Source organism: Cervus elaphus, chromosome 11, assembly GCF_910594005.1.
Source record: "Cervus elaphus chromosome 11, mCerEla1.1, whole genome shotgun sequence".
NCBI classification, from domain to species: Eukaryota; Metazoa; Chordata; class Mammalia; order Artiodactyla; family Cervidae; genus Cervus; species Cervus elaphus.
In genome coordinates this window covers 77,816,660-77,836,882 of record NC_057825.1, presented here as the reverse complement: position 1 = coordinate 77,836,882, position 20,223 = coordinate 77,816,660, and the positions used below count along the sequence as shown (strand labels likewise).

Here is a 20,223-nt window from a genome sequence, read left to right as displayed (position 1 = left end):
CATACAGCACAATGTCCTTAAGTTGACAGAAAAGGAAACCGAGGATCAGAGAGGTGAAGTCAAAATAAAAGCAAATGTCAGAGCTCACATTAGAACACAAGGCTCCTCAAAGGTAAGGAAAAACACAAAAACGGGCTGAGCCTCCTTTCTACATAACCCGTAACCAGTGGGATATGAAATATGGCTCCAGCATTGTAGGACTAGGAGCCCCTAAAGTACTTCACAGATACACAGATATGCTAAGGCACAAAATGTCTCATTTCACAGTTTCATTTTGGGGTTAATAATTCAGTCTCTGAGACAAAACTGGGGCTAGGCAGAAAAAGGTACCAAAAAGGAAAAACAAACCCACAAAATCCACAGCTGCTTCTCCATGGAAAGAGATTACAATTTATTTGGAGGGAATAAGCATTGAGCATATACATTACAATAAAATACAGTAATGATGAATAACAAGAGGTTTAAATTAATGCTAGAGCTGTTCAGGGGGAGAGAGGATTAGGAGCTGGGGTAGAGAGAAAGGGAGGTGGATATGTCTTCTTTCCCAGCAGTGTCTCAGCAGCACTTCTCTCTTTATAAAGCAAAACCTGCCTTCTACTTATCTACAAGGATTCTGGGAAGACATAACAGATAGAAATGTATAGCCTTGGAGGAAAGTTCCTAGTATAATCACAAATGAAGGTGGAAGCCAACTATGGTCTACTGCAAAAACCCCAACTCTATACAAATAAGATCTTTCAACTTCATAACGTGGGTAAGGAATAAAGTAATAATCCTTGCATTATGCAACTTTCAAGGAAAAGAAAACAAGAGTCACTGTTATTTCCCAATATCACTGGCTTAACAGGCCTACATCTTAGTTTTTGTACTCCCGACCCCTCCTTTCTAAGACTGGTACAGTCAAAAGGTTCCATGAAATATTTTTAAAATACATAAAATGCATATTTTTCCATTTTTGTTTTGGTTGTTGACTAGATGTTTCGATATCGCAACTAAAAAAATTTCCACTGCATAGGTTGCCATGGGTGATTTCCACTGCCACGTGTTTAATTAAGATTGTATGGTTGTTTGTACCTCAAAATTTTTCAGAAAAAGAAAAGCAGATTTCACTGAAAATTTACCTTAAGTGAAAAATGATTGAAACAAGTTGGGGAAAAATATACTGAAAGTCATTTGCCATGAAAATAAGTCAAAAAGGGGGAGGGTGAGAGATCATTTTGAAAGCATCCCGGAGTGAATAGAAGGCAATGGAGGTATTTCTCCCACTGGGGATTAGTGCAATGAGTCTGATGCTGAGATCTCAATCCTCTGCAACGGAAGGCACTTTCTGCCTCACACACACAGGTGCCACACTGGCCCAGGGAGGGTACAGAGCCTTGTTCAAGAGTCACAGCTAGTGAACAGTGGCAATGCTTAATAAGAACAAAGTCTCAGACACATGCACCCCAATGTTCATCGCAGCACTGTTTATAATAGCCAGGACATGGAAGCAACCTAGATGCCCATCAGCAGATGAATGGATAAGGAAGCTGTGGTACATATACACCATGGAATTTTACTCAGCCGTCAAAAAGAATTCATTTGAACCAGTCCTAATGAGATGGATGAAACTGGAGCCCCTTATACAGAGTGAAGTAAGCCAGAAAGATAAAGAACATTACAGCATACTAACACATATATATGGAATTTAGAAAGATGGTAACGATAACCCTATATGCAAAACAGAAAAAGAGACACAGAAATACAGAACAGACTTTTGAACTCTGTGGGAGAAGGTGAGGGTGGGATGTTTCAAAAGAACAGCATGTATACTATCTATGGTGAAACAGATCACCAGCCCAGGTGGGATGCATGAGACAAGTGCTCCGGCCTGGTGCACTGGGAAGACCCAGAGGAATCGGGTGGAGAGGGAGATGGGAGGGGGGATCGGGATGGGGAATAAGTGTAAATCTATGGCTGATTCATATCAATGTATGACAAAACCCACTGAAATGTTGTGAAGTAATTAGCCTCCAACTAATAAAAAAATTAAAAAATAAATAAAATAAAAAAAAAAAAAAAAGAACAAAGTCTCTTGAGTCCAGGGCCTTGGTTCTGTTCAGGACCCCATGCTCTATCATCTATGTTTGGGGCATATTTGGTTTCCTACTGCTCATTGATTCAAACTTGAAACTTGCTTGTGAAATTCCAAGGTGTATATCCGAGATGTTTTGGTCTCTAGAAAGCCCCAGACAAGTGGGCTCTAGCGAACTGTATTCAGGGAGCTAGTTGGGGTCCCTTTTAAAGCATGAGTCAGTCACTCTGCTTTGTGGATTCTGACTGAAGAGTGAATGGCCTTAAGTTGAAGGCATCAACTTTGCATGGAAAAGATCTGGATCCAGCACACCACTGGGGACATAAAATATACTGGATTCTTTAAAAAAAAAAAAAAAACCTTGTAAACAAAACACTGGAATTAACATGATCATTTCTGATCCAAGATGATGCAGCAAATCATAGCTGCACACACACATAACTGTGGAAGATCCAAACCAGAAATTTCTAAGATTTAAGTTAACAGAGACAAAAGCTTAGATTCCTAAATGTGGAATGAGGGACAAAGATAACAAGTAATACAAACACCTCATAGAGAGGAAGGAAATGGCAGGTAAGTATATGTAAATCAAAAGGAAATAAAAAGTTGTCATTTGAGCTTTTAATCTTCTCATTGTACAACTGATTCACTGTAGCACAGTGAGAGCAACCTTTGTGCTACTCCCACTAGCTGAAAAATTTCTCTTCAGCTAAACTCAGAGTATCTGAGAGCCTGATAAGATCTCTTCCAAGAACATGAATTAATATTAGCAATGCAACAAAAATAAAACACTGCCCATCCACTTGTGTGCATACAGCAACCTCTTTGTCTTATCCTAAGTCAATGCAGCCCAATCTTCACCATGATTAGAACCACAAATACCACCTGGATTGGCAGGTTTTCTGATCAATCTTTCACTTTCTTCATGAATAATTTTCTCAGAAGTAATTTATCAATAAATCAAATGTGTGCAGTTTTACCAAATTCACTATTTTTTTAAAATCTGTTTATAGTTCATCTCCCCAATGGGATGTGAACATTTTAGAGTAGTACAAGGCTGTCCTGGCAGTAGGTTGATGAAACTGCAAACTGGGTTTTCTAACTTTAAAATTAGGATCTTCTCACCATCTTTTCAAGAAAGAACAGCCAGGCTTCTTTTATCCTGGGCCATAGATGGCCCCATTACCCCAAGCAATGATCCCAGAGATGTGAGTCTGAGAGAAAGGTTGCCCCAAAGCAAGCCACCGCCACCCCTGGAAGAGTGAGGTCAGAAACATCACACTGCTATAGGGGCACAACTTCTACACTGTGACTTCAGCCTGCACTCAGATTCATTGACTGGATGTAGGCTCTGAACAGCTCCTAGTTGCATAAATTTCAGGGCCCTTGGGCCTACTCAGTGTAGCTACAACTCTTTACTATATACAAAAGGGAGCTGGATGTTTTGCTGTAATTGAAAGAGAACACCCTTCACTCTTGACAAAAAGCCCTGCAGTCTGGGTTTCATCTTCTAACTCTATAGCTGCCTTGCTCTCTGAACCTCAATTTCCTCAACAGGTAAAGAGGGGTGTAACACTTCCTCTCGGTGTCTCTATAAGAAAAATGCCCAGTTCGGTGCCTGGCCAACAGTGGAGGCTCAGCAAAGGTTGGTCTGCTCCCTACTGACTTCTCTGCTCAGGATACTTTCTTGCTGTTCTCTGCATTCCTGGATCAAAAGCTACTTCCAATAAACCTCCCAAACAGTCTAACCAAGTTCCAAGTATGACCCTACTACTGAACAGTTTATTAAAATCATCTCTCTCTGTGTGGTTCTGATCATGTTTAAGTTCTCAAATTTAATCTTGCTTCTCAAAGTGTGATCTGCAGGCCAGCAGCATCAGTATTACCTGGAAGTCTGTGGGAAATGCAGAAACTTAGGTCCCACCCCAGGCCTACTTAATCACAATTTATGAGACCCTACCTCAAGTGATATGTTTACATTTCAAAGTGCTCTGAATATAGGTGTAGTAGTATAAGCATTCTGTTTAAAACGTAAACTAATAAATAACAGGAAGGATACTTTCAAAGTAGTCACTTCTGGTTTCTAGGATGTAACACATGTCAGACTGACTGATGATAAGCTTCCACAAACTAAATGTTTTCAACACAGGATGATGAAGTTCTAAAGCCTGTCTTTGTTTCTAATGTACACTGTCATTCTATAGATGGGCCTCCCCCCACCATCAACTTTCTGAAATATTTTTTAGCTCTTTCCAGCTATATGTGAAAGTACAATTTTTAAATGCTCCTGAAAGTAAAATTTATGACCCAAATTCCTCAAATGAATCACCAAATGCTGGATACGGGAGGCTGGTAACTCTGTGTATCAGGAAACAAAAACCAATCTGAGTGAGTCATCTCTGTGATCACAGATAACCCAGCCACAGCCAGGGCTTGGTGCAAACAAATGGCTACAGCAATCACACACCAGAATCTCGTGTTTAATGGTTTCTCACATTAAAGTGCAACAGTCAGCTCTGTGAAACCAGGAAGTGGAACCCAGGACACCACATAAATAACAAGCACACTCTCTTGAGTTGGTTATATTTTATCCTTCTGCTCTAAATCTATTTCAATTTTTGGCAGATATATAAAAATGAAGGTGCTGTTTTGTCAAGAGGGAAGCAGAAAGGTAAAAAGGTAACTGACATGACAGGACTTCAGAAATATCTTCTAAGAAAATTTCAGTACTTTTCAGAGGCCTATTTATTGAGGCCTTTGATCCAAAATGAAAAAGGTGATCAGAAGCTGGCAAATGTCATTACACTGAGTGTAAACTATAGTTGTTTCCATCTCACTGCATATTAATTTTGACTGGGTTTTTTAATTTATATTATCTATGTATCGAGAAACACTTACCTTTATGTTTTTACATTTTATCAATGGAAATATGTTTATTTAGCAGTAAAAGAGTACATATGGTTAAAAAAAAAAAAGGAAAGTAGCAGCTGGCAAGTGTCTCAAAACAAATGAAACAGAGGATGTGGTAATAGGCTATAGAAGCAGAAATGCCTATTATCATTTAACTCCATGCATATTCTTTATGCATGCTTTTTCTCAGACACTCCAAGCTTTAAAGAGGAGATGAATGGAAAGCAAACGCATGCTGCACAGCATTGCCATTTAGATGCTACCCCTCGCAACTACCCTCCAACTCCAGAGTGAAGAGCCAGGTGTCCCCTTAAGCCCAGGAACAGGGGTGTATGCCAGAACCAAGCCTATCCCATGCTGACCAGGCTCCACACAGGGATAAGGCTATATTTATCAAAAGGGGGTATCTCCTATCAACACCACACGTCCATTAGCAGGTAGGACTCCCAGGGAACACGTCTTAAACAGTAGATAGGAGCTCCTAAACCTGTAATCTGAAAAAACTGGAGGCCAGTTGGAGGCAATGGCAGTAATTACAGGCCCCCGCCTTCACGAGCACCCTCCCAAAGTTAAAAAAAAAAACAAACTATAATTTCTGAAATAGAAACAGGATTAAATAGTCCCATATAGCCCCATGCCACTCCCATTATTTGCATGCAGCATACACTACCTCATAATGAAGGGAATAAAAGGTGCCATGCTGAGAGCAGAACAGGTGCCATCCATGGGGGAAGGGTAGAGCCTCCCCAACACCAAAAGTAAGAGAAACATGCTGGGATGACGGTTTAGTTCTCCTGTATCACTGAAAAAAAAAAAAAGTATTGTACATAAAAGGTTTAAAACTTGAGGCGAAAAAAAAAAAAATTGAGGCGAGGCACTGTCTTCAAACATTTTTCTCATTAAATAATTACACATTGAGTTGGCCAAAAAGTACGTTTGGGTTTTTCATATCATCTTATGGAAAACTTGAAGGAATTTTTTGGCCAACCCAATATATAAAGTGAGACTCTATGATCAGGGATAATTGTCCTTATTTGCATTTCTTTCCTCCACTCACTTCGTATCTTCTTACTGTGCAAATAAGGAAGAACTACTGGCAAAGCCGCAGACTAGGCTTTTGAACACGATTCTCTTCTCAAAGTGTATTATTTGATAATTAGAGTTTGCTGTTTTGATTTGAGCTGTTCAGACAGTAGAGAGATGCCTGTTCCAGAGTATGAAATGTGAAACTTTCAACATCCAAATGTACTTAAGAAAGCGTGAACAGTCGCTTAGCAGGGCCAGAAAAGCCTGTCTGCACAAATTACTAAAATGTGAGGAAATGTATCATAAACAGAAGTAAAAATTCATTGATGTGATTTTATTTTCTCACTACAGACAATTGGTATAAATTCATGCCAAGTGCAAAAACTGCTCAAAGAATAAAATGGCCCATGCTCTAAGATGGCCATACAAAAAATTCCACTACTAGCCACTGATTGTGATGTAAAGGACAACAGTGAACTTTTTTTTTTATTTGTCCTGATTAGAGTGGAAGCCCTCTTATTAGCTTTATTTTGTGTTTCCAGGACCGCTGGCCATCTTCACTCAAGTGGAACAGTATCATTTCTGATCATACATGACCAGATGAGTCAGCTGCAATAGGCCAGTGATTAAAAAAAACATGACAGGTGTTTGTTAAAGCAAACTCAAAGTGTAAACACTCAGGCTCCTAAATATAAGGGGAAGAAAATGATTCTTACAAGAAATCACAATATGCTTCTAAAAACCTAATTCCAGTAAAACATCGAAAACTTTAAAAGTAGGATTTGTAAAAATGTAAAATAAAATCTAAAAACCTGATTTTACATAACTTTTCAGGTACAAATCTTCAACAGAGTATCAGGAAATATGATGTAATAAAGAAGCAGGTTTTTAAAAAAAAAATCCATCTATGTTACAAGGAAGGAGTTGATTAAAAACTGTTGCCTGGAGGGAAAAATCTCAAAGTAATTCACATCCTTGATTCCACTTTGGCCCACCCTATTCTCTTCTTACCTGTCCACAGAATTGGCCACGGTTTCCAACTGTTTGAGAAGAAAGGGATAGAGTTCAGGGAAACGAGAGAAAAATTCACTCCCTGTCATTCTGTGGAGGTAGAAAAGGAGATAAATTATTATCATTTATTTCCTCTGAGTTGATAAAGCCTTTTTATTTATTCATTTTTTTAAAGAACATCAACTAAGATCATTTGTTTAAATATTTAATGAAATAAAGAACAAAACTTAACATTTGAAGAATTTAATTCTTTTGGATTTTGGAAATGTTCTTAACACAAGGAATTTTACCTCAAAATTTAAGATTACATATACTTACAGGTCTTTAATATTAAATTCTGACAGGGAAGAAATGTGCAATTTATGAAAATGCCAAATTTCCACAATTGGTTTGGACCATGAGTATAATCAGCACCTGGTTGACTGAGACTGATTCAGCTTCAGTAGTAAGCACAAATGTTAAACAAGGTTTTTGTAAGTTGGCATCAGTGACATTTTGGATGAGATAACTCCTAGTTGTGGGGGGTTATCCTGTGCAGTGTAGAAGGTTTAGCAGCCTCCATAGCTTCTACCCATGAGATGCCAGTAGCACAACACCCCTCCCCACACCAACTGACAACCAACGATATCTTTGGACATTGCCAAATGCACCCTGAGAGGAAAATAAAAGTTCCCAGTTGAGACCCACTGGTCAAGAGCAAGATCATCAGAAGACATGGCGTGTAAGGTTCTGGAGTGCCAATTTGCGAGGATTACCTTCTCCCTCTTTACAAACGCTGCTCCCTGCACTCTGACAAGATTCTGGAAATAGTTCCTCCAACTGTACAATCGACAAAAAAGCCCAAGCTAAATACGGCACTTGGTTAAATATTGTGTCTCCAAAACTATGAAGGAAGTACTCTGAAGGGGTGACATACATATTCCCAAACCTGCCCCTTTTATCAACTCTAGATGCATTCTCCTAATAATAAAGACCCAAAATACCATTTTTCAAAAACTGAAGCATATTTTACACACAGTGAAATGCTCAAATCTTAGGTATACCATTTGGTCAATTTTCATAAATGCATACACTCATGTAATCCACCTCTATGAAGCCTGGGGAGATTTCCGTCATTCTAGAAAGTTCTCTTACACCCCTTTTCCAGTCAACTCTGAATCCCCAAAGCAACCATGATTTGATTTCTATCACCCAAATTTGGTTTTGTCTATGCTAGAATTTCATATAAATGTAATTATGCATTACATAACTTCTTGGGTCTGCCTTTTTTCCACTCAGCATAAAACTTATGATATTCATTCATGTTATTCAATGTATCAGTAGATTCTTTTTGTTGCTTTGTATTCTACTGCATGAATATACAAGTTTGTTTATCCATCCTTCTCTTGACAGATAAGGACTGTTTCCATTTATTGGCTTTCATGAATAAAGCTGCTATGAATATTCTTGCACAAGGTTTTTTGTGGACATATATTTTTTCTTAGATAAATATCTGAGAATAAAACTGAAGTTTAATATTTTAGAAAACTGATGGTTTTCCAAAATAATTATAACATTTTATGCTCTCAACAGCAATAAGCAAGCATTCTAGTGGTTCCATATCCTTTCCAACATTTCCTGTTGTCTTTTGTTCCATTTTCGCCATTCTCATGGGTATAAAGTGGGGCTTCCCTATGATTCTGGAGAAGAGTGATTACTTTTATTTACTGCATACTTAAAAAGAATTTTTTTTATCACAGTATAATTACTTTACAGTCTTCTGTTAGGTTCTGCTGTACAGTAAAGTGAATCAGTTATAAGTATACATAGATCCCCTCTTTTTTAGATTTCCTTCCAATTTAGGTCACCACAGAGCACTGAGTAAAGTTCCCTATGCCATATAGTAGGTTCTTATTAGCTATCTATTTTATACATAGTAGTGTATATATGTCAATCCCATTCTCCCAACTCATCCCACCCTCTTTCTTCCCCGCTTGGTATCTTAAGTTTTTTTTCTACATCTGTTGCAAACTTTGTAAACCTTACCACAACTTTATAAACGTCTTTTTATAACTATTTCATATTCAGTAAAATAAAAAATTTTTGAAGTCCTTACTCATTTCAAATTATAGATTTATTGAACATTTATTGGGCATCTTATGTAAAGAAAGCTCATTTCCTTCTTTGTACTTATATATTTTTATGGAAAAAAATTAATAAATGTTAAAAGAAATAGACTGCCCAGTGCCTCTCCTCACAGAAAACTATGCAAAAGTATCTTGGCTTTCTTCTTTAAAAAATTCAGTGAATTCAAGTACACATTTTTCGTTTGACTTTTTTCCATCAACAAATGTGCATATTACATATACTGTTGTGCACCATGATTTTTTTTCATCAAAACTTTATCTAGGGCATACACACCGAGGAAACCAGATCTGAAAGAGACACGTGCACCCCAATGTTCATCACAGCACTGTTTATAATAGCCAGGACATGGAAGCAACCTAGATGCCCATCAGCAGATGAATGGATAAGGAAACTATGGTACATATACACCGTGGAATATTACTCAGCCATTAAAAAGAATTCATTTGAATCAGTTCTAATGAGATGGATGAAACTGGAGCCCATTATACAGAGTGAAGTAAGCCAGAAAGATGAAGACCATTACAGTATACTAACACATATATATGGAATTTAGAAAGATGGTAATGATAACCCTATATGCAAAACAGAAACAGAGACACAGATGTGTAGAACAGACTTTTGGACTCTGTGGGAGAAGGCGAGGGTGGGATGTTCCAAGAGAACAGCATTGAAACATATATATTATCTAGGGTGAAACAGATCACCGGCCCAGGTTGGATGCATGAGACAAGTGTTCGGACCTGGTGCACTGGGAAGACCCAGAGGGATTGGGTAGACAGGAAGGTGGGAGGGGGGATCGGGATGGGGAATACATGTAAATCCATGGCTAATTCATGTCAATGTATGACAAAAACCACTACAATATTGTAAAGTAATTAGCCTCCAACTAATAAAAATAAATGAAAAAAAAAAAGTTACTTTAGAAGCATCTTCTCATTAAAAAAAAAAAAAACTTTATCTACAAAATCATTCAATATCAGGCACCCTGATCTATTTCTTTCCATTTAATGACTGCAGAGTAAACCATATTATGGCTACGTGTGACTTAATCCCTAATGGTTAGGGCTTTTGGTTCTTACCAGTGTCTTGCTGTTTACAAAGGATGACATATATAAAATTTTTAGTTAAAAATGCAAACCTGGGTTTTGCAAGGTCAATGTTTTATTGAGGGGGAAGACAAACCAATTCCCCTACAGGCTATGCCACATTCTTTACCATCTCCAAGCAAAATGGTTAAGAATATCAGTTTCCATTTTCAGTGGAGTCATTTAAAGGTAAAACTCTAGGAGTTCAGTACTGGGATACCTGAGTACTACCTGCCCATACAGAACATCTTCATCTACACAACAAAGCCTGGAGGACACATCTTCTCAAGGAATCAGTCACTAATCTCCAGCAGCCTGATATCTCTTGGGGAAGTAACAAAGATAAACATTCTCACTTAAGCAGACCATATGCTTGTTATCAACATCATCTAGAAACTGCCTTGATAAATAACTGGCCCTGCTGACCACAATACTGCCAGAGACAAGAGCTGAGGAGCTACTATTCTAAAATTAAAGTCTTTTTTTTTTTTGCCATGCCACACAGCTTGTGGGATCTTAGTTCCCCAACAGAGACTGAATCCAGGTCCTCAGCAAATAGAGCACCAAGTCCTAACCACTGGACCACCAGGGAATTCCCTAAAGTCATTGTTTTAATGGAATGAAAGCAAATTACCTCATTCAGTTACTTTAACAAACATTTACCAACCAGTCTATCTTGGAGGCTATATGAAGAAGGTACATTACTCAAAGTTAACTATTTGGTGAATCCTATAACTAACTGTTTTGTTCTTAATAGCCTGGTGTGTTTCGACTAAATCTTTAAAAAAAATATTCTGTTAAAATTACTGTGTCCCTGCTTGGTGGTGAGAGACAGAAGCATCAATTGTGCATCTGTCAATGTTTAAGAAAAACCAAAATTATGTTTAAAGAAGAATTCTGACCTTGTATTCAGGTATGCTGAGACACAGGAGTTGCCTTTCTATTCTAGGATTTACTTTCCAGGTAGCGTAAACTCAACTCTGCATCAGCTAAAGGCTACTAATGAGTTGGCTAAATGTTTATAGAGTGTAGCCTGAAGGATATGCAATATTAACACTTCTTGTGTATTATAAAACAGAGCCTCAAGTAAGACATAAATGGATATCAAAATTAACTCAGAGGCTTATTCAAACTTCACTCACCTCTGATTCTCAACTATACCAAAAGGTCTACAGCATCTTGAATCCAGAACTTTGGCTGCTAATAAATATTAATTCCAGCCTTCAATTAACAAATGACTACATTTTATGATTATACTGAATGGAGAACCACTGTCTATAACAGTGCTTCTATGTGGAGGCAGTTTATAGGTTTTGGGCTGCCTGTATAGGTCTGTAATCTAAACTCATTTTAAAAGACGAAGGTCATGGAACCATTTTAATCCATGTTTGAATCTCCCTCCTCTGAATCCTAGAACATCTAAGTTTTTACCTTTCAGTTGCTGCTTAATCAAAACTGTGTGATCATGCTTTTCTCAAGAACATAGCAAATATATATTTTTACACACCTGTATACTTCATGTTGAGCATTATGCTAGGTCCTCAGGGAGATACTAACAATATGAGATAGCCACTGCTCTTGGAGCTAAAATCTGATTAGGAAGGCAGGCATATTTATAGACTGTAACTAAGAACATAAGGCAAACCAGTGTAAGGGTCAAATAAATGATGTTTACAGTAAGAGTACAGAGTTGGAAAAGATATCACTGGGAACTAGAAAGGCAGGGAAAGTTTTGTGGAAAACATGAAAACTAAGGTGAGTCTTGAAAACTTGGTAAGAATGGATTGAAAAGGAGAAAAGACTGCATGGGGAGGATGGGGAGGTACAGGAATCAAATGGACGGACAAGCTGGCTGGATGAAGAGAGAGCTTCATGACAGGAGAAAGCAGAACACACAGGATGACATATGGTTTTTTAGAAGCTTGAATGCCAAACTAGACAGACTCACCTGCATCTTACTAGGCACTGAAAGTTTCTGAACAGGAGAGAGACGTGACAAGAGCAGACAGACTAGACTAGAGAGAGCAGACACACTGTGGCCCCACGGACATTCACTACATGCACGCCTTTTCACTTCAACTAGAGCATTAATATCTATAGGCATCAAGGCTTCCCTGCATCTCTCTTGATTCACGGCATAATACTCCATACATGTTGGTTGACTGGTAAATGTTATGGCAATGAATGAATTAAATAATGGTAGCCAGAGAAGAAAAAAAATTCTAATATAGTTGACTTCAAACCTATGCTTTATGCCTTTATTCTCTCAGTGACTGGTATCTATCTGACACTTAACTACTCATTCAGCTCCCAATGCACCAATCAATAGGCAAGTCTTGCCACTTTTACCACCAGAGTATATGTTGAGTCTATTTCCCACCATTCCCCCTATTTAGACCACAAGTCTGATGCCACTGTTTCTTGTCTAGAAGCTTTATCAGCCTCTCACCTGACCTCTTTGCCTCAGATCTTCCCTCTCTGTAACTCTGCTGTGATAAGAACTGTCTTTAAAATACAAACCTACGTTATGAGATTAATAGTTCCCTGGTGCTTTTTGGATTGTCTAAACTCTTCAGCCTGATTTACAAAGTTGTGCTTATTCTGACTCACTTGTCCAGCTACTTCTGCCTCTCTACCTTCAAAACCAGCCACACAGAACTTCTTTCAGTTCTATCAACATTTCATGTTCTTTCTAGTCTCCAGATGTTGGCAAACAGACTTTCTGCTAGGAACACTTCTGCCCTCACCCACCCCATACTAACCCCAAACAATCTTTCAAATTGGGGCTTAGGCCAACTTCTCCCAGAATACATCCCTGATGTTTCAAACGTGGGTTAGGTGCCTAACACTGGTCTTACACTATAACTTACAATCTCCCCATCATAGCATTTATGACACTCCATACGTGGAACTTCCTATTTATATGCTTATTTCTCACACCAATTACACATTCTCCATGGGCAGAGACTAACCGTATGTATCTTATTTCTCCATAATATCTCAGGTACTAAGTATGACGCTCAGTTCATAGCTGGTAAACAGTTGCTGGGTGAATGAAGCTAGAGAAAAGAGTCCTTGACAAACTCAACGAGAAAAAGAATTATGACTTAAGATGATAACAAATAAATAATTTCCTAAAGTGCATCATTAGCTATAGCTAAGGTCATTCAGAATCACCATCTCAATTAGTAAGCTAAGTATCTTGGCAGGGCTCAAAATGTTCTTAAACACAAATACATATTTACAAACGGTTTGATTCCAGTTCCCCCAAATAAGCCGACAGGGTAATATGTTACCTCCCCAGATACAGCAAGCCCTGGAAAAGGTCAGTTTTCATTCCAATCCCAAAGAGAGGCAATGCCAAAGAATGCTCAAACTACTGCACAATTGCACTCATCTCACACACTAGTAAAGTAATGCTCAAAATTCTCCAAGCCAGGCTTCAGCAATACATGAACCGTGAACTTCCAGATGTTCAAGATGGTTTTAGAAAAGGCAGAGGAACCAGAGATTAAATTGCCAACATCTGCTGCATCATCAAAAAAGCAAGAGCATTCCAGAAAAACATCTATTTCTGCTTTATTGACTACACCAAAGCCTTTGACTGTGTGGATCACAATAAACTGTGGAACACTCTGAAAGAGATGGGAATACCAGACCACCTGACCTGCCTCTTGAGAAATCTGCATGCAGGTCAGGAAGCACCAGTTAGAACTAGACATGGAACAACAGACTGGTTCCAAACAGGAAAAGGAGTACGTCAAGGCTGTATATTGTCACCCTGCTTATTTAACTTATATGCAGAGTACATTATGAGAAACGCTGGGCTGGAGAAAGCTGGAATCAAACCTGCTGGGAGAAATATCAATAACCTCAGATATGCAGATGACACCACCCTTATGACTGAAAGTGAAGAAGAACTAAAGAGCCCCTTGATGAAAGTGAAAGAGGAGAGTGAAAAAGGTGGCTTAAAGCTTAACACTGAGAAAACTAAAATCATGTCATCCAGTCCCATCGCTTCATGGCAAATAGATGGGGAGACAGTGGAAACAGTGGCTGACTTTATTTTGGGGGCTCCAAAATCACTGCAAATGGTGATTGCAGCCATGAAATTAAAAGACGCTTACTCCTTGGAAGGAAAGTTATGACCAACCTAGACAGCATATTAAAAAGCAGAGACATTACTTTGCCAACAAAGGTCTGTCTAGTCAAGGCTATGGTTTTTCCAGTGGTCATGTATGGATGTGAGAGCTGGACTATAAAGAAAGCTGAGTGCCGAAGAATTGATGCTTTTGAACTGTGGTGTTGGAGAAGACTCTTGAGAGTCCCTTGGACTGCAAGGAAATCAAACCCGTCCATCCTAAAGGGAATCAGCCCTGAATATTCATTGGAAGGACTGATGTTGAAGCTGAAACTCCAAATACTTTGGCCACCTGATGCGAGGAGCTGAGTCATTTGAAAAGACCCTGATGCTGGGAAAGACTGAAGGCAGGAGAAGAAGGGGCCGACAGAGGATGAGATGGTTGGATGGCATCACCGACTTAATGGGCATGAGTTTGAGTAAACTCTGGGAGTTGGTGATGGACAGGAGGGCATGGCGTGCTGCAGTCCATGGGGTTGCAAAGAGTCGGACATGACTGAGTGACTAAACCGAAGTGGGGGTAAAATTCTCCAGTGACAGGCATTTCAAACCTGTTTACCTATGTGGCCAAAAACTAGCCCAGTGACTTTACTGGAAACAGGAGAAATGCTAAAAAGGAAAAACTGAACCTCTGTAAGTTCAATGTCCTAGAAAGACAAAGGAGAACAGCAAAAACTCTGAATGGGATAAAACAGACAGACACAGGAGAAAACAGATAGACCAGGATAGAGGGTGAGAATAATCAGCCTTAGCCTTGGGTCTGTCAGACTATACAAAAGGTGAGCTGTTCCCCATCCCACCAGGTAAGAATGATGCCAGCATAACGGATGAGAGGCTCCTGGGGAAACACAGAAGCTGCTTGAATAAGTCAACATGCCCAGAGCACAGGGTGGCTGTCATCTCCACCAAGGCGACCCTTAGCCGCCATGTTCCGGGACAGACTCCCCCTGAGTCCAGCTGGGGCTGAGAACGGAAGAGGCTAGCAAGAGAGGTTTACTGAGTGAAAGAAAATGCCCGCCTGCCACCGCTTTGTTTTTATTTTAAAAGCTATTTTAAATCTATTCTAACACTTCTTATTTATTGAGGAAAATTTAGATAAATAAAGAACATTGCAAAGAAAAATCTAAAAATCACCACAATCATACTACCCAAAGTTAGCGGCCAGTCTGTCTTGATGTCTGTTCATACCTGTCTCCTCCTGATATACTGCTCTATAATCTGCTTTTTTACACTTAATGTATGAAGAACACCGGTCCACATCGATCTGAACCCATTTTGATGTAGTAGCCTCTGTGGGGTACACTCTGTGCTTCTCCTATGTTTGAACACAGGCTGGGGCACTAATCCAGACATCAACCCAGGACAACTAAGCCCTGTGTGGAGAAAGCCTCACTCCAGCACTGCCCTTTTGTCTGCACATTCCACACCTAATCTTGGTAACACCAAGAGAGTCTAGTGTTGGACAGCATCTGGCCTTTGGTCATTTTGGTAGTCTGTGAACTCTCCCTGCCATCCAACAGCCTAGAGAAACCTTCACATGCAGCAAGCTTCTATTTCTCTTAGAGATCTGTGTCCTAATTAGTTGAAATGCCAGAAGCACACATGCTTCTGAGTTTCACACAGGATGAAAACTATCATGCAAAGAAAAGAAGTATTTGGGGAAACATGTTGAAAGTAAAAATAAGGTTATCTCCACTTCCCAGTTCCTACATATATACTCCCTATCGCTTTCAATCCTCCCAGGAAGAAGGATCAACAGAGTAATGTACAAAGGTATAAAAAGAAAAAGTTAGCAAGGGCAAGCAAAAACCTGCGGCAGCAAGGAGGTGCAGAGTAAATAGCAGCAAAGGTAGAGTGTGTGCCTGGTCTTAAAAAGCCTGGACTTATTCACAGGCCATGGAGAAAACACCATAAAACTGGTCATTAGATGAAAACAAATGATGAGGGCAAAAGCCTGGGGGGTTTTCAGTTGGTATTTCAAATAGGAACCCAATAAACTATCAAAACCTAGCTACTCCCTAGTTTCTGGCCTATTAAACCACTCCAGAGGAGAGAAGTCAGCTAAGGGCCTATGTCTCCTTGCCACAGTGACTGCTGATAAAAACAGCAAACTCATCTTAAGAAAAACAGTACCCCAAAATGCAAACAAACCTACAAAGAAGACAAAGCGCACGCACACACATTTCAAAGGAAGATCAAATGCAAACTCAGAAAACAGAAACAACCAATAAAAAGAAATCTGGATTTGGAATCCCACCAAGAAAACCATCTCTGACTCTGTTCCCAGAACCCTCTACCTCTGACTGGGGCTGACACCAGAATTTCTCCCTAGAGTTGTAATAACTAAACGAGAATAAGGGATTGGACAAAAGGGACGTCAGGGGTCCCAGGGTCAGAATCTCACACTCGACAGACACTTGTAATCACTGTGATGCGTCCACCAGGAAGTCCTGTTATTAAATTTCAGGCAAACTGTGTAGGAAGTTAAAGGTCTCCTGCCAGTCTCATCTACCTTCCTAACCTCTGTAGAGAGCCATAGAGTTCTTGGCCATGTCAAAAGCTTTCCTAACCCTTCCCTGCAGGAATTGCTTTCCAGGTGGAGAAGCTTCCAAATCACAAAATTAGCCATCACTATGCAATACCCAGGGAGGGAAGTGAATGGTCTTGGTTCTGGAAATGCCCTGCCCTCCTCCTTGTGAAATCACTGGTTATAAGAGAGCTGGGAAATATGTTTTCTGTCCTTACCCAGCCAGTTGGTCAGTAAGCAGGCATCTCTTGAATTCCTCATGTGTGCAAGGTCCCATTCTGGCAGCTTATACTGGATTTTTAAAACTGTTTTATTTATTTACTTCATTGACTGCACCGGGTGTCAACTGCAGTACATGGGATACTTAGTTACACCATGCGAACTCTTAACTGAGGCATGTGGGATCTAGCTCCCCGACTAGGGATCAAACCTGGCCCCCCCCTTCATTGGGAGCATATAATCTTAGCCACTAGACCACCGGGGGACTTCCCTTTACTGGATTTTCTTTTTTTTTTTTTTAACATCAGAAATTTTTGTCTTAGGAAATGTTTCTTACTGAATTCCATCATGTAAAAATCTCAGTATATCTGGGTTAATTCAATAATCGTTGTGTAAATAAACAGTCTGTGGTAGACTGTTTCCAAAGACGGCCGACAACAGATCCTACTGCCTCCCTCCATGTGCAGGACCCCTTCCCTTCAGGAAGCGGGGTCTATCTCCTCTCCCCTGGCCTTTAGTCTAGCAGCCCTGTGACTCCTCCAATCAACAGGAAGTGGTGGAAGTGATGCAGTGCCAGTTGTGTCTTAGGCTTCACAAGGCCTGGCAGCTTCTGTATTCACTGTCCTGAGGACGTGGCGACTCTGCGATAGAGTCCTCACTAGCCTGCCCAGGCACCCTTGCCTCAGTTGAGGCCCCAGATGAATGCCGCCATGTGAGTGACCCCATGTGACACCACACGGTAAAGAAGAACCACCCAGCTGAACCCAGACAACCCACAGAATTGTGAGAGATTAAAAAAAAAAACAAAACTGTCATTATTTTAAGCTACTAAATTTGGGGATGTTTGTTTTGTAGCAATGGTTAAGTGAAACACAGTTATAACATTTGAGACATTGAGTTATACTCTGTGAAAAGGGTAAAATACTAAATAAAAAGGACACTGATAACAAGGAACTCACAATTTAACTTCTATATTTATCCTCTCACAGTTCTGGAGGCCAGAAATCTGAAATCATTATCGATGGTCCAAAAATCAGAGTCAGAGGTACACCTCCAGAGGTTCTAGGGGAGAATACAATCCTCACCTCTTCTATTTCTGCATGGTTGCTGGCATTCCCACCCTCTCCAATCTCCTCTGCAGTCACACTGCTTTCTCCTCTTTTGTCTCTCAAATCTCCCCTGCCTTCCACTTACCAGTGATGGCATTAGGGCCCAACCAAATAATCCAAGATAGTCACCTCATTGAAAGATCCTACAAAGACCCCCTTTGCTTACAAGGTAACATTTACAGGTTCTGGGGACTAAGAACTGATGTCTCTGGGGTGGGGGCAGGGCGTGAGAGAACCAGTATTTGCCTCTTACAACGGCGAAAACCTAAGAGTTAAGTGAGACACTAAGGGCAAGAGTGAACGTAACTGGTTTATTCCAAGGCAGTTATTTTCCAAATCTTTAAAGTAGCAGACCACTTTTTTTCAACTATAATCCCAATATTTAAAACACTAGAAAAACAACAACAAACCAGAATTGTTCTAGTGGAAGCAGGGCTGAGGTGAGAGATCATCAGTTTGGCCTCCCTTTTATCCTTAGCAAGCACAGGCTCTGATGTACAGGCTCTGATATACCTATGTGAGCCCAAGAGGCACAGTTTAGAGGGGCTTTGGAAGACAGTAAAACTCAAGATAGCGGTCCACACTCCTTACCTCTTTACTTCCTTTTATTCCCAACTTTCCAAATCTCTCTATTTAAGAAAGCATACTCCATCTGCCACTGACTGTAAGTTCCTGTGATAATATTTCATCTTTTCTGTAACATTAATAGTTAACTGCTGTTTTATTAAAACATGTTCCAAGTCTGTCTCCTCTCATAGGAAGTTAGACCCTTGAGACAAAAAATTGTCTTATTTCTTCTCTAACCTCAACACCTAGAATGGTGCTAGTAGATAGGACACTCAGGGCTCCCTTCTTACTGTTTTATCAGAATTCCCTCCACAAATCTTGCTCCAGGAAAGGACAGGCTGTCTTCTTTTCAACCATAAGTGTCCATTCCCTAAGAGTCTGACTCTAAAAATAAGAACAGGATTAAAAAGCTCTTATTTGGTAATTGTAAAGAATATCATGTATGGATATGAGAGTTGGACTATAAAGAAAGCTGAGTGCAGAAGAATTGGTGCTTTTGAACTGTGGTGTTGGAGAAGACTCTTGAGGGCCCCTTGGACTGCAAGGAGATCAAAGCAGTCCATCCTAAAGGAGATCAGTCCTGGGTGTTCATTGGAAGGACTGATGCTGAAGTTGAAACTCCAATACTTTGGCCACCTGATGTGAAGAGCTAACTCATTTGAAAAGACCCTGATGCTGGGAAAGATTGAGGGCAGGAAGAGAAGGGGACGACAGAGGATGAGATGGTTGGATGGCATCATCGACTCAATGGACATGGGTTTGGGTGGACTCCGGGAGTTGGTGATGGACAGGGAGGCCTGGTGTGCTGCGGTTCATGGGTCGCAAAGAGTCAGACATGACTAAGGGACTGAGCTGAACTGAAAGAATATCATATAGGCATTAAAACTATAGTCAAGGAAATGCACTAAACATGCAAACAGTTCAGTGTTGAATTGGTCTCATCCTCATCCAAAATTCTAGCAAGAAATCACCTAGAAACTTCTCTTTCACTCATTAACAATTAATAGACTAATTTAACAAAAGGTCCAATATTTCAGAATAAAAGTTTCTTGGTTTCTATCCCTGTAATGCTTTCATTCAACTAATTTTTTTCAAGATCCTACTCTAAACCTTATGGACATTTTCACTAAGGCTAATATGAATTTGCCAAATTCATTTACTAAAGCATGAGGAAGGTGCCAACAGAGTTCCAGACTTCAAGGAACATATCAGAACAGGAAGGACCCTCAAAGAAGGTCTACTACTCTAATCACTTAATTTTCCAGTTGAAGAAACCAATTCTCAGAAGAACTGAGTTTCCCAAATCCAAAATACAAGTTGGGGGAAAATTCAGGACTAGAACCTGATTCTCTTGTTTCCCAATCCAGCCACTAGACTTTTTTAGGGTTTCCATTACACAGGTAATCCACTCATCCTGTACCAGGCAT

At 39.8% G+C, this 20,223-nt stretch overlaps 1 protein-coding gene across 5 annotated transcripts in view; it reads right to left on the bottom strand.

Moving 5' to 3' along the window:
• Positions 1–20,223, bottom strand: part of THADA (THADA armadillo repeat containing) — a 327,909-nt gene that overhangs the window by 175,784 nt on the left and 131,902 nt on the right. For 4 of the 5 annotated variants that reach the window (XM_043918136.1, XM_043918139.1, XM_043918137.1 and 1 more), the window contains 2 exons: positions 7,022–7,111; positions 5,655–5,786 (listed from right to left, as the gene is read on the bottom strand). In XM_043918136.1, the coding sequence (XP_043774071.1) occupies positions 5,655–5,786; positions 7,022–7,111 (222 nt within the window). The remainder of the gene's footprint in view (positions 1–5,654; positions 5,787–7,021; positions 7,112–20,223) is intronic. The other variant, XM_043918140.1, reaches the window with a different exon arrangement.